This window comes from Carya illinoinensis, chromosome 13 (genome assembly GCF_018687715.1).
Source record: "Carya illinoinensis cultivar Pawnee chromosome 13, C.illinoinensisPawnee_v1, whole genome shotgun sequence".
Lineage (NCBI taxonomy): Eukaryota > Viridiplantae > Streptophyta > Magnoliopsida > Fagales > Juglandaceae > Carya > Carya illinoinensis.
In genome coordinates, this window is record NC_056764.1 from 5,934,763 (window position 1) to 5,950,014 (window position 15,252).

Sequence of the window (15,252 nt, forward strand, 5' to 3'; positions counted from 1 at the left end):
TAATAATTGGGAATTGCATCAACTGAATGTCAATAATGCATTCCTTCATGGCCACTTGGATGAAGAGGTTTATATGAAGCTTCCTCCTGGTTTTTCTAAGCCTAGAGACAATTGGGTTTGTAAGTTGCTCAAATCCTTATATGGCTTGAAACAAGCCTCTAGACAATGGTTCTCTAAATTCTCTCATCCACACTGATTGATTATGATTTCATTTAATCAAAATCTGATTATTCTTTGTTTACCAAGTGTTCTGGTGAATGTTTTATGGCCTTGTTGGTTTATGTGGATGGCATTGTCATTGCTTCTAACCATTCTCAGTCTATTCTTGATCTCAATCACTTTCTCAATTTGCATTTCAAATTGAAAGATCTTGGTACTTTGAAATATTTTTTGGGACTGGAGGTTGCACGATCCACTAAGGGCATATCTCTTTCTCAGAGAAAATATGCACTTGAAATTGTTTCTGATTCTGGTTTATTAGCTACAAAACCTGCTAGTAGTCCAATGGATCAGAATTTAAGACTCTAAACTGATTCTGGAGGTTCATTACTTGATGATCCAGCTTCTTATAGAAGATTAATTAGTCGACTTCTTTATTTGACCCTTACTAGGTCTGACTTGTCTTTTTCTATTGCAACATTGAGTCAATTCATGGATCAGCCTCGTCAATCACATTATGATGCAGCAGTTCGAGTTGTGAGGCACATCAAGGCTATTGCAGGACAAAGCTTATTCTTCCCCAGCAACTCTTCATTGCATCTTAAAGGATTTTGTGACTTTGATTGGGCTACCTGTCAAGATTCCAGACGCTCAGTTTCTAGTTTTTGCTTTTTTCTTGGAGATTCTTTGATCTCCTAGAAATCCAAGAAGCAAGTCACTATTTCCAGATATCTGCAAAGGCTGAGTATCGGTTTATGGCCTCTACTTGTTGTGAAATCGAGTGGCTAATATCTCTTTTCCGTGATTTTGGGATTTGTTTTTCTTTAGCACCAGTTCTCTATTGTGACAGCCAAGCAGCACTCCACATTGCTACCAATCCAGTATTTCATGAGAGAACTAAGCATATTGAAATAGATTGCCATTTAGTTAGAGATATGGTTCAAAATAATGCTCTTGTAACTCTTCATGTTTCTTCTGAACATCAGTTAGCAGATTTCTTTACTAAACCTTTAGTTTCAGATAGATTTTCTAGTCTTTTATGCAACCTAGGTGTTATTAACCTTCACATTCCAGCTTGAGGGGGCTATTATCATATATTGTATTAATTTTATTTAACTTTCCTACACTCACGTGCACTGTAAGATAGCATGTGCTTTACTTTGTTTTTACTTCAGTTTATAAATACTTTGTGTATTTTTGTATTCATTTTAATAAAATCTTCTAGAATTCTCTCAAACCTTTCTCTCGATTTCCCTTTATCAGCATGGTGTCTTTGTTTTGAGTTTCCCTCTTAAGTAAGAGGCAGCTTTCTGGTTTTAGAAATATTTTACTAGAACAAAATGTTATCGGACCGAGAAGCCTTGAAACGCCAGGGCCATGGCTCGAGAGAACAAACCGAACAGGGACTAACACAACAACAACAACAACAACAACAACATTGAACACGAAGGGAAAAAGATGAAACATGTGTCTACAATCTACATGCTGAAATCAGATGGGAGAGAAGGAGATAGAAGATGAAGTGAGGGAGAGCACGGAAATTAGGTTGGAGAGAGAGAGACAGACAGAGATAGAGTCACGGAAGAGACTAGAGAGAGAGCTTCTCACTTTTCTTTAATTGATATGAAAATGAAATGTGAAATTGAGGTTCAAACTCTTTGAATCACTAATTGTCCTAAAAACTTAAAATGACATAAATAATTAAATTTAATTAGTTAAATTCGTATTTTAATAAAAATAATATAGACTAAACTGTAATAATGAGTGGGGTATAATTTGGGAACAAAAAATTTCTCTCAAAATGTCTCTCTATTTCCAATATTTAGGTTGTAGAATTTGTGAGTGTTGTTTTGGTATTATCATGTAGCATACTCCACCATCAACAAAGATTATTCTAGATGAACGACAATCACGCTGGAAATCCATGGAACATCTGCAATCGATCTGAGATTTGCCACTCGAGATAAACACATTCAATTTGCTCTAATCTAGTATTTCTAACACAAATATTTAACAAGTAACTCTGTTTGCTCATTAAAAATAAAGGTAAAACCATCAATAACCATAACTTTTCCAAATGATTTTTCCAAAGTAGAGTGAGAGAACATTCACATAATCAGAAGCCAAAATCATAAAGAAAATTTTCCCAGTTCGAATTTTAAGGATTCTAGTAACTATACAAACCATTTCTCCCCCCCGGGGGAATGTTTTCTATTATCTAGGGGTGATGCTTGGAATGACTCCACTGACAAGGTTGCTGCCAGATGCATCTATTGACATCGATACAAATGGATTCTCCATTGAAGAGGACGATGGTAAAGTGTCAAGCTTTACAGCATCTGTGACCATGGGGATGGGATATGACATTTTGATGTCGGGTCCGCCCATCGAAAGCCATATACTTTCAAGTTCTCGGACCACCTCTGCCATTGAAGGTCGTGCATCTGTTTCATCTTCGCAACACTTCATAGCCAAACTAAAAAACTTCACTACATAATCAGAAGGATAAGAACCCATTCGCTCATCAATGACCGAAAAGATCATTCCAGATTTATATGAAACCTTAACCTGAAAAAATGGGCAAGAATAATTATAAATTACAAGCGGCTGTTATAAATGAAAACTGGAAAAGATAAAATTAGGGACATTGCGAGAAAGTGATCTTAAATATTGCAAAAAGTATTCTTAAATGTTAGTATACTGACTACATGCCAAGAAGTTCTGATTTTCGCTTGACTTCATGGGGTGCCTTTTATTTGCTAAGTATGCTTTGATTTGAATCTAATGGACATGAGATCAATGAATGGACTGTTTTCATTACTTTATAGGCTCCAGAAGTAAAACTAGGTGTAAATTACTTCTGTATATCACCTTATAATACCATTGGGTCCCCATTGAAGTGAAGGCAAACAGGTCTATAAGGTTATACCTCTCTGACAATGTTTTTGCCGTGTGAAATTGGTTGCATTGCAGTCAGGAGTTCTAGAAATACAACACCAAGACTATAAACATCACTTTTGTCCGTCAGCTGATGAGTTAAGAAGTACTCTGGATCTAGGTAACCCTGCAAAGTTAATACAATGAGAGAATAAACTAATATACATCAGTTGCATTTTTAAACTGACATTAAGTCAATTTCATCAAGTTCGAGATCCATCTAAAGAAAGTACAAAATGTTGTATGAACACTCGGTGAATTTATAATGCCAGGAGGAAAATGTCGACCATAAGAGTCTTACTGGTGTCCCCTTCACAACTGTGGATACATGAGCAGGCATGGTCCCTTCAATATCTGGAACAGGGGCGAGTCGCGAAAGTCCAAAATCGGCAACTTTTGCAGTATACTTAGAGTCCAATAATATGTTGCTGGCCTTGATATCTCGGTGAAATATCGGAGGATCAGCTTCTGTATGTAGGTAAAGGATGCCCTTAGCTGATCCCAGTGCAATTCTCAGTCTCATGGCAAAACTTAGAGGTTCTTTACACTTGGCTGTTTTGGTAAATAAATCAACCGCCATTAGAACGTAGTGTATAATTTCAAAATTAAAACTGTTCCATTTAGCTCAAAAAGATAAAAAGATAGAAAGAGTGGGAGAGGGGGGAGGAAGTGTACTAATACAAATTATATTTTACAATGTTCCACTTGCACCCGTATGTAATGAAAAACACCTCAAAAAAGAAAGCAATAGTCAGATCAAATAGAGGGAAAAGTTGAAGGATGAATTGAAGGTGTACCAGAAAGGTGATCCCTTAGAGTACCATTTGACATAAACTCATAGACCAACATCTGCATGCGCAACAATACTTGCATGAAGCTTTTCCCAATAAAAATATCAACACTGTCAGCAACAGATAACAAGAAAAACCAGTCCTTCTCACAAAATCAGACAATTTCTTTTGGAGGAAACTTCATCATAAATTTGACATTTAGAATCAAATAATCCGATAGTCATGAAGAACCAAGCATATCTTTTTACAGGATCAACAAAAAAATGCATCTCATATGTAATGTCTCTAGATTGAGTTTTGATTTCTTTTATTGATCACTGTAATTCAAAAAGCTACATGCAATGTTTTACAATTTTTTTAGCTTCCATGAACTCTTTGTTTAGTTGCATTATTTCCTAAGTTAATAGGAATCATTTCCTCATCAACTCAAGTAAAATTGATGGAAAATCCAATCTGCTTATTTTTTGTTTCATAAATAATCAAGATAAGAAAAATACACCTGTTCAAATTCTTCATCACAATATCCAATCAACGACACAAGGTTCCGATGATGTAACCTTGACAACAATTCTATCTCTGTTAAGAACTCCCTTTCACCCTGTAAGGATCCCTCTTGTGCACGCTTTATTGCCACAACTGTACCATCTGCCAGAATGCCTTTATATACCTTTCCATACCCTCCTTCACCAACCTGAGTGGAGCTGTTGAAATTGTTTGTAGCCATAGCCAATTCTCCAAAAGTGAAAGCCTTCACACCATCAATTCTCAGGGAGGCATTAGATGCTGCATATTAAATACAGGTACAATGTCAAAAATGAAAAGGCACCGTGATAGATGCTGCATATAAAGATGTCAAGGCCATTTGTTTTGAAATAATTGATATCATTACGCATCAATCTTTCCATCACACTTCCAAGTTCTGAATATTTTGAGTGGATGTCTAAGTACAGGTATAATCCCAATATACACAACTGGACAAAGTGAGTTTTTTCAGGTGGGTCTACTTTTTTCCAAAGGGCGTGCAAACCTCATGCACGCCCTAGGCTTGCAAAAATCATTTTCCTAAAATCGTAAGTGGCGTCACTAAGATGCTCAATGGGGCTGAACTAGCCAGGAGATCACTTGTAGGTTTTGAAGATATACAGCCAAACTTTATTTGATCGTTGGCTGTTTGAGCTTGTTGTGGATATTGTAGGCTGTTTGCTCAAGTCAGCCCAAACTAGCCTAACCTAAGTATTTATACTAGCCGTGAACCTGTGTGATACACAAAAATTGCTAAATTTATCAAACAAAAAAAAATTTAATGTAATTATAAGTTAGCATACTTTGAGTCACTATATAATAAATAAAATATTTTAAAAAAAGTACCAATGTTAGCACAATGATGTCCAGAATTTGGTTGAGTTTCTTGATCTTCTCTTCCCTTACTCTCCTTTATTCTATGCTAGGTGATGAGAAACCTTACAAAATTTGTTTGAAGGAAGAGAAGGACCACAAGCTCTTTATATAGTGTTAAAAAACTATGGCAATACAAAATAATAATTTATAGGCTCTTTAACTTCCTTGAAAATTTAATAAATTTTATCACTCCATTGGTTACAAAACTAAAAAGGTATGAGTTGAAAAAACAGAAAAACGTGTTATGAAAAACTACAAGCCTCTAAAATGAAAATTACTACTCTAATTAGATATATTATTTTTTATTTAATAACTTTAGCCTTTAAGTTTATATATTATTTAATTTCATTTAATGACATATATAATGGGAATGGCTGATATGGCTAAACGGAAGGAACGCTCCCTCAATAGATCTGAAAGGGTTTTTTTGGGGAATGGACAAGAATTGAAGGATCCTTTTTAGGTAAATAAAATAAATTTAGCAAATTATAACTTCTTGCAAACCTTTAAACTTTAAAATTAATTTAAGATTAAATGTATAAATAATAAAATTTATGAGGGAAATGTGATGATGTGGTTCAACCAGCTTTGAAAAGTTTATATATATTATAAATAGGGGTGATTTATCAGCATGTTACAATCACACACAAAGGTTGCAACTTACTCGTCAACCCTGTTGTTATGATGGTGGCTACAAGTTGTTCTTCAACTTAGAGATGGTTAAGGCCAATATGCAACAGAGTATTATGGTATAGGGCAGGCTGAGGCCTTTTTGTATCAGCCTGGCTTGATTGACAGGCCTAATCATATTTAGAAACAAAAGGCACAATGAAAACTCATGTCTACCAGAGCATCCTAACATCATTAACATAAGATACTCACAGCGACGTCTTCTTGAAACAGCAGGGTAGTTCCTCGTATGCACTCTTCTCACGATCAAAAGAGAAACAAGAATGGACAATGTAACTGAAGCGGCAATGGTCCCCAACACTATGCCAACCAATGCGCCTTTGCTTAAAGCAAACCTTGGAGAGCGGGAATTGTCTGTGGCATTAGTGAAAACTATGAGGGGGAATTGTCTGTGGCATTAGTAAAAAAATAAACAAAAAACAAACCGAGACTATACAATATCCACTTCCTATTCGAGGACACAGAAGAAGGTAAGAAATGACCCAAACATATTTTCATCTATGTGGCGAGTCAAGTTGTGAGTGGCACATGGTGTGAATTTGGAGCTTCCTGTTCGGTCAAAATATAGAACTGTCACCCTCGAGCCCTTTGGGTCCCACACCCTTCTCTTTTTATTCAAAATTTCGTTAAAATGGATAAGATTTATTATGTTGGAGCTCTTAACAGGTGTGAGTTAATGTTACCCAAGGTTAACTGTGCCAATCATAAGACACAATCCACATGTTACTCAAAGGGACAACTATAGTCAAGAATGATGCAAACACAGAAACACATGCACACACAAGAATAATGCCACATGGCGAAGGATTTGAAGGTAAAGGTCAAATGAATTAGAAAAAATAGATTTGAATGTTGAGGTCAAATTAGTAAGACATCAGTTTTTTGCATTATTCACATGGTAAATAAACATTAGTTCCAACTTCAACAAAGTTCTCTCACAAAAAATGTAAGATGAGTTTAGAGATGTACCATCTTTATTAGTGAAGTCCAGAACGTCATAAGGTCCAAATACATCATGATTAGAAATATTCCATGAGACGAAAGTATGCTGGATTCGCTGAACCTCACTCGTATTGAAGGAACTGGGACTGCTTATATTAGCATCATATACAGGAAAAAGCTTCAAGTACATTCTCAATCGAGATCGTTCTTCCCATATAAACGAATCAATATGAAGCTGATCCTGAAATAACTGAAGAGTAGGTGCCAGAAAATTCTCAAATTCAACTCTGTAAGGTAGAAAATCGCTTAATCCAGGACTTTTCAACCGATATCCAATAAGCAGAGGAGCAGCACAGAAACAGGTTGCAGGAGATGTAGGGGAATATTCATAAGGGGGAGGGCATCTTTGAGGTAGACAGACAGAAGTGTTTGTATTTGGCGAACTCTGACCGTTATCGTTGTTCTTACTTTCAGATCCACAGAACTGGACAGGGTTGATTATCGAGCATACGGGATTCCCTCGAAGCCTGAATGTTAACAATAAAAACTAAAAAGTAGTGATATGATCATAATGCTGTGTCTCTTACACCTCAAGACCTCAATTAAAAAGAGCACACTCACAACCTTTAAACAAATAGTTGCACTTATTTGAAGATATTTCATTACACATGACGTTCTATATGAAAGAAATCAGGAAGCAAGCATAGAAACAAACCTGACGGTGACATTCAGAGGTAGAGTAGCATTGCCTGTAATATTTGAAAGCTTATTATTCTGCAACTCCCTGGAATATCGAAGAGCCACAAGAAATAGCTTAGAAGATCCTGTATGAGATCCTTCCAAAACTCATAAAAGTCAACCCAGGAGGTTAAAACTAATGAAGACACACACTTACTCTCCCATAAAAATAAATAAAAAATCACTTTCAACCAAGGGAAATAGTGACATTGTCATTCAGGTCTTACACCATTAGGGTTTCCAGTTTCTGCAATTTCCTATTTTGCCAAATGGTCGATGGAATAGAGCCAATCAATGAATTGTTGGAAAGTGACCTGCCATGGGAAAAAGTATACCAGATAAACTCATTTATTTTGCTGCCAGTTAAATTTACAGGCTGATAGTAACAACCAACTTAAAAATGTAAAGTTAAGATAGAAATGAAATAATATAAAATATCAGTATACCACAGAACTGAACACAAAAAGAAGACAGAGCAAGTAATGACAACTCACAGTCTTTGAATTTTACGAAGACCCAAAAAGTTGGCAGGAATTGTTCCAGTAATATTGTTGTTGGATAAATCGCTGATCAAATTATTAATATAATAGCTTTCAGAAGTCAAGCAAAACGATAGTGAAAATAAAGTGAAAGACATCTAGAGATATTTTATAATAAATGAAACTTGATCGCAAACACCAAAAAAAAAAAATGTAGATGACATCATTCCGAAGATGGAGAATCTTACATTGTCGTGATATTCTCAGAAAATCTACCTGGAGGTATGGATCCATTTAGCTGATTTGAACTGAGGTCCCTGAAATTTACATAAAAATAAGATATATACAGCGTAAAATTAGCTAGCAGAGTTGTCTTTAACAAAGTAGAGAGATTTTATTCAGCCTGGTGCATTTATATATTTGTTCGTTTTCCTTGGAGCTCGTGCTTGATCATCTCAAAAGGAATTGAAAAGGAAACAAAGTAAATCCACTTACAGATAGTAAAGGTTTGGTATTCGGCTCAAATCAGGAATTGGTCCTTGCAAGCTGCAATTCCTAAGGCTCCTGCCAAAGCCAACCAAAATACAAATATTTTCAATTTTGACATGGATGTGAACACACGTGCTTATTGGTTGCCATCTTACAAGCCTGTAAAGCTTCTATGAACATGAGTGCTATGTGAAAGCTGATAAAGAAAACATAACTTCTTTAAAACTCGAGAATAGTACATCAAGTGATGAAATATTAAATAGTAAAGGATAAACCATAAATATAAAAAACAAAGCATTAAAACATGTACATACAATTTAAACAATTTAGACATGTTGCTGTATGAAGGTGGAATTGTAGAGCCATCAAAGCGGTTATTATCAAGCTGACTGCAAATCAAAGAAATTGGAAGCAATAAGAAACTTGAAATAAGAGTACCTAATAAAATAACATTGTAGGAAAAAGGAAACTTTAGAAACCATAATCATGTTCGAGTTGAGAAGCAAAAGGAGAGGAAAACAAATTTATATGTTTTATGTGAGGACACTTATGTGATAAACATAAAATTTATTTAGGTTCCAATATAGTAAAAACCATACAGTATATTTAAACTTGGCATTTCTGATAACTCTGGTGGCAGTCGCCCTGATAAGTTGTTATTATCAAGAAGCCTGTAGGTTCAGAGCTGAAGATGGTCATTGACCTGATGGATGAAACTGCAGATAACTAATTATGAAAGACAAGAAGAAGGACAATTACCAACTTACAAGTGAACAAGACGAGGTAATCTGGATAGTTCAGGCGGGATTTGCCCACTTAATGAATTATTGTTCATGTGACTGCTCACAAGGAAGAAAACAAAAAAGGGAAACCAAAAGGATGGAAAAGAGAGAAGGGTTAGTAATTGTAGAACCGATTGTAAACAATATAGCATCAAAAATTCACTTACAAGTGCTGTGCTTTGTTCAATTTTGAAAATGATATGGGTATTGATCCAGATATGTGATTCTCGTCAATCTGCATTCTATTCAAGTTTGGAAGATTACCAAGCTCTTCAGGTAAGGAACCTGTTAATTGGTTTCCATTCAGAAGCCTGGAAACACAAATCCATTAGACATGAAACCAAAGAAAAAGCAAATGCACCGCGGCTCTGCAATATCAGAGTATTAAGATTTCATAACAGGGCCAACTTAAAAGGTAAACTAGTTCAGACACAAGGACAATCTCCTATAATATTTTGAATCAAAGCTTTAAAATGCATGGAATGGTAGCATATCTGCGTTATGGCCTATACACACGTGATCCATATACACACGTGATCAACAACAATAAGTATTATCCAATCCAGCAGAAAAAAGCTCATTAACTTACAAGAGTTCCAAAGACGTAATATCTCCTATCTCCTTTGGTATAGTCCCACTTATGTTATTCCACATGAAGTCCCTTTAACATTGTGGATAGATATAAATATATCAGTGAAAAAAGCAAACCAAATGCCGAAGCGGGGTGGAGGGTGGAGGATGACAATATTCCAGTTTATTGAGTGAAAGAAGTATCCAAAATCCTTAATTCCGGTAAGGACTTTTGTAGCAAAAAAAAAAATGTTTCATAAGTACTTTGCCTTACAATATTGTCATATTTGATAAACGGCCAAGCTCTGGCGATAAACTTCCAGATAGATTCATACGTAAGAGTGTTCTGCAGACAAGAGGCACAACGGAGAATTATTAAAGGAAGTTTGTTCCACAGCACTGATTAAAATGAGCAGATGTAGAAATGGAGTAATATACGTCTCATCATGCATGGGGAAAAAGAAATTAAAAAACGGAAGTATTCTACTTGAAAGGAAATATGAAACAATATTCACGTAGATAATGTTCCCTGATAGAAAAAAAAAATAAAAAAAAAATAGAAAAATCACGAAAGATTAAAATCATACAATTGCTGAACATGGAGACATCCCCTCGTATTAATGCACACAATTCCTGTCCAATTTGATGTACATGGATCCCCTCGATTCCAATTATTTAGATGCTTTTTGGGATCTATCAAACTTCTCTTGACGGCCTGCAATGCTGTCACTGCACGCTAATGCACATGTTAACTATCATTTCATCAACATTGTAAGCAGGCCTAAGTTGAGCATATACACTCAAAAAAATAACTATAGTCTAAATTACAATAATAAAAAAATTTGTCAAAAAAAATGCCAGTATGTCCCATAAGTTTGTCCCCTCATTTTGTTAATTTGTCCATTCATTTTAATCGCTCATATATTTAATTTTTAATTTTTTTTTCTTTACTTAATGATTAAAGAAGTAAATTTTAGCGTATTGGTGTATTTTTTTATTTTTTAAAAATATTTAAATATATTAAAAAAATATTTTAAAAAATAAAAATAAAATAAAAAAGAACGTTTATATTAACTGTTTCTCACCCCCACAAGGCCCCTTTTTTTTTTTTTTTTTTTTTTTTTTAATATCAGACCCATTATCACTAACCAAAACCCATCTCTCTCATCTCAATCTCTCTCTCTCTCCTAAAGCGCTCTCTCTCATCAAACCACCTTTCTCTCTTCTACCTGTATCTCTCCTCAAGCTGTCTCTCTCACCAAGCTCTCTCTTCAACCTCTCTCTCTCCTAAAGCTCTCTCTCTTTAAACTCTCTCTCTTTGAGCTCCAGATGCGTTTTCATTCGTTTGCCAGTGATTGGGTCAACTGCCATGTAAGGTTTGGGGAGGTGTAAAATAGGTTAAGGGACTGATAAGAATAATAATTCTTAATTATGTGAAGTTACTAGTAGGGTTGAGGAATGTGAATTTTTGACATGTTAATCTACCACAAAATCAGTTGCTACAGGATTCATGAATAAATAAAACAGCCCATCCATCCGCAGGGTGAGACCTCTAAACACTTTTTTTAATGGAGAGAACTAGAGCAAAATAACCTTCTCGGGGATGGGTAATGGCCCTAATGGGATCCTCTGCTCTGATGAGTAGTGAAGGCCAACACAACCATGCAAAAACAAACAATCCATGCGTCCAGGTCCAAGCTCTTGACTGATACATCCCAATAACGCAAAGAACAGCAGAACCTTCAAATTTATATGAATACCCAGCACTGAAAATTGTTGTAGTATCCAAGTACTCCGCCTGATAAGAGGAAATAATTATCAGAACTTACACAATTGAACTCTAAAGCAGCTCAACTTGTACGTATGAAGAAAAAATATTAACTTTCAACACTCGAGAAAAAAAATAAACACCAAACTATTCAAATTCAAGTGAAGCAATTAAAAAAATCACCAAACTCAAAATGTAGCCTCATGCGTAAAACTTGAGAAGAAACAGAGCATCCAAACTCTCAGCAAAACAAGGAAATTAAGGTTGTCAGGGGGAGAAAAAGGAGAAATCCTTCGTACAAGTACACTGAATAGCTGGAAATCTATTAGAATGATGGGAGTTCAACTAAATATGGTTGCAATATCCTCAGAGCTTCTAATTACATCTATCTCTGCTCACTGTCTATTTAACAAATCAACCCGGGCCCGGGGGACTTGGTCACTTGAGCGAAAAAACAAAGTTTGAAATTTCGTACCAAGAGCACGGTGGTAACTTTCTTAGCCCGACGGAGATCAAAGACCTCATTTTTCTCGGACGGTAAGCTTGGAGACGATGACTTTTCTGAGAAGCTGATGGGACGGGAAAGGGAGAGGTTTTAATGTTCTGTCATTTACTTGTCGTTGATGTCAACCATGATACACACAGAGCATGCAGCGGTAAAGCCATTTTTATGGACTTTTATGGGTCAAAAATGGTGGCTAGTTGAGCTTGGATTCACATTTGCTTTCGCCATCTTCCAGTTGCTTCTGCCATCTTCCACTTGCTTCCGCTATCTTCCACCGCCACCTTTATGGGTCAAAAATGTTGGCTAGTTGACAACCTACATCAAGCTTACGTTCACATTTGTTTCCGCCATCTTCCAGTTGCTTCCGCCATCTTCCAGTTGCTTCCGCCATCTTCCACCTCCTTTAACTCTTATAAATACATGTTTTTGCTTTAAGAAACCTATCCCATTTTGAAAGAAAAATTTAGAGAAAGAGAGAGAGTTTTAGAGAGAAAAATAGTGAGGTTTCTCCTATATATTGTCTCTCCTTTTATAAGAAAGAGTGAGTTTTCTCTTTTTATAAGAGAGGGTATTGTCAATTGTACTCTCCTTATTCAAGAGATAAATTCTTGTAATCCTTTTGCTATAAGTGAAATTCTTCTACAATTGGAGTTCCTTATTGTTTCTTTTATTCTTTCTCATTTCTACTTCAGTTGTAATTGTATGTCCCGTACCACAACCTCCTAACAGAGCATGTGTAATGTAAAACTATAGGGACACAAAGAAGATAATCTTTTGCTTGCTAGTAAGTTGATAGCCAAGTTCCAACCACACGAACCAAAAACAAAAGAAAGACATTTTTGTGCTTTGCATTAAAAACTGACGAAAGTCCGACCAATCAAACTTGACAAAAACAAAGATAATTTCTAAAACTTGACAAATACACGAGATAACGTATGGCGTGTCGGAGTAGCAACGCTGACAGAGACTGCAAGATATTTCAGGAGATGAAGTTAAAAGATTTAAGAAAAGGAAATACTTTAGGATATTTAGCTGCTATCATCGAAAAATTTAAGAAAAAAATTAAAAACCTTCTTGCGTTTCCATCAAAACTGAGCCCCAAATCATCTTGTTTTTTCAAAATCCAGAAACTTTCAGGCTCCAAAATGAGGATATATATATATATATATATATAACTCAAAAATTCTGATCACAAAAATTATATAAATTTTTGAGTTTATAATATTTTATTATATTTTTGTCAAAACCAAAATTTGACTTCAAGTTAGGATATGACGGTCAAATGGAGGGATACAGAAATTCTGGTTTCATAACTTCCGTGGGACAACCCATCGTAAATTTGATTGAAATTTGTATTGAAAGGTAATATAATACCATTGAATGAATTTAAGATGGTTGGAACGCAGTTATATACTAATTGCCAGTTCAAACATATTTCGTGCTGCTGAGGATCCTACTACAGAAGACTCTCATCCAGCTCAAACACAATTTATCAGAAATCAAATTCAAGTAAATCAGATTATCTCAATAGATTTTTGTATTTTAAATATAGTCTTGATCATATCCTTCAAGATGGAATTATCCTCTGCGACAACTCTGTTTTCTATTCCAATACAGCTATATTTCTCCAATCACATCCTCTCCTAACGGTCAGTCACATTTCCTCTCCGTTGTTCTCCACTGAAACTCACCAGCACACATTCCCACGCTCTACTCCTATCACTATTCTTACCAATATTCATCGCTTGATTACCATCAAATTAAATCGTGAAAATTTTCTTTAGCGGGCTCTGAAAAATCATTCCCTATTTTCGTGGACAAACATAGTCTTCCTAAAGATTCTGAAATTTTCTTCATTTCATCTCATCTTATTATTATAATTTTTTCAAATTTTCAGATAAAATATAATAAACAATTCAACTTTTCTAAATTTTAATTCAACTTTTTCAAATCTTAAAATAATAATAATAATAATAATATTTTATTCAATTTTTACTTTTTATTAAAAATTATCTTTTCTCATCTCTAAATCCAAACCTTAAATTAGTCTGACCATGAAACTGAAGGAGGGATAAGTCATTCACCAGCCAAACATTAATTAGAGCAGCTCAAAGAGAACTATGAATTGACATTCAGCCCATTAATTACAGACTTTGGTTGTTTGGATTATATATATGAAGTAGAGATTTTTTTTTTTTGAAACCATATGAAGTAGAGACTGAACTATCGGTTAGGCTTCTTAGAAATTCATTGCATTAGAATGAAAGAAAAAAAAAACATACATTATTTGTTATTCTTTTCATAATTTATTTACGTTTTTTATGTGACATTAAATTATTAAAAAATTATTTATATTTTTTTATTTGTTTATAAATAATTTGATGTCACGTTAAGAAATAACGAAAGGACCGTCGTAAGATGATGGTAAATGGCACTTCTTGAGTGGTTTGCAGCTTCTATTAATGTAGTTGAAAAAATATATTGTTTAGGAAAATGATTTATAAAATCTTTTATAAAAAAATTGAGTAAATTGGAGATATATATATGAAAACTATCACTTTTTAATAATGTGATTCACTTTATTTTCAAAATGAGTATGTGAGCTTGTATATCTTAAAAATGTATCTAGCATTGCTATTTTCTTACTAAATAAAAAATAAAATATTAGTAAGATAATTTATTTTAAGTATCAAACACATAGATAATATAAAAATAACAAATCTATTCATCATCTCATGGTGTGACATTAAATGATTAGTTCATAAGTGAAATATAATAAATAGTCTCCAATCATCTAATGCCATATCATGAGATGATGAGATGATAATAAAAATTTAGATGATGAGTAACATTACTCACCAATGATCTCACAATGCAAAACAAACACCGATTTTCAAGGGACCTTGAAGGGTTCATGTGATCTTTCCTAATTGACAAGTCGATCATTTTAAAAATATGAATGCTTTATCACAAAGTTTTTTTTTTCTTATAAAAATAAACTCAT

General features: G+C 34.6%; 1 protein-coding gene across 4 annotated transcripts; it reads right to left on the reverse strand.

Moving 5' to 3' along the window:
* Window positions 1–2,200: 2,200 nt before the first annotated feature.
* Window positions 2,201–12,378, reverse strand: LOC122292025 (probable LRR receptor-like serine/threonine-protein kinase At1g06840). 4 transcript variants are annotated; one of them, XM_043100183.1, is made up of 21 exons: window positions 12,219–12,378; window positions 11,569–11,773; window positions 10,563–10,704; window positions 10,250–10,321; window positions 9,995–10,066; window positions 9,573–9,716; window positions 9,391–9,462; window positions 9,223–9,294; window positions 8,938–9,012; window positions 8,630–8,698; window positions 8,383–8,451; window positions 8,150–8,221; window positions 7,883–7,969; window positions 7,633–7,701; window positions 6,945–7,444; window positions 6,168–6,329; window positions 4,387–4,670; window positions 3,894–3,945; window positions 3,398–3,648; window positions 3,089–3,223; window positions 2,201–2,727 (listed from the first exon to the last, which is right to left on the reverse strand). In XM_043100183.1, exons 2-21 carry the CDS (start codon window positions 11,687–11,689, stop codon window positions 2,374–2,376), a joined length of 2,874 nt encoding a protein of 957 aa, XP_042956117.1. In that variant the 5' UTR covers window positions 11,690–11,773; window positions 12,219–12,378; the 3' UTR covers window positions 2,201–2,373. The 4 variants fall into 4 exon arrangements, with proteins under 4 accessions (XP_042956117.1, XP_042956115.1, XP_042956116.1 ...); XM_043100181.1 differs by lacking the exon at window positions 12,219–12,378 and adding an exon at window positions 11,931–12,192; XM_043100182.1 differs by lacking the exon at window positions 12,219–12,378 and adding an exon at window positions 11,927–12,191.
* Between the last annotated feature and the right edge of the window lie 2,874 nt (window positions 12,379–15,252).

Coding starts and splice junctions, on each gene's coding strand:
- LOC122292025 (XM_043100181.1), bottom strand. Junction 4,671..6,167: donor TGTTTCAAGAAGACGTCGCT/GTGAGTATCTTA, acceptor TTTAATATGCAG/CATCTAATGCCTCCCTGAGA. Junction 3,946..4,386: donor GTGATGAAGAATTTGAACAG/GTGTATTTTTCT, acceptor TTGCGCATGCAG/ATGTTGGTCTATGAGTTTAT.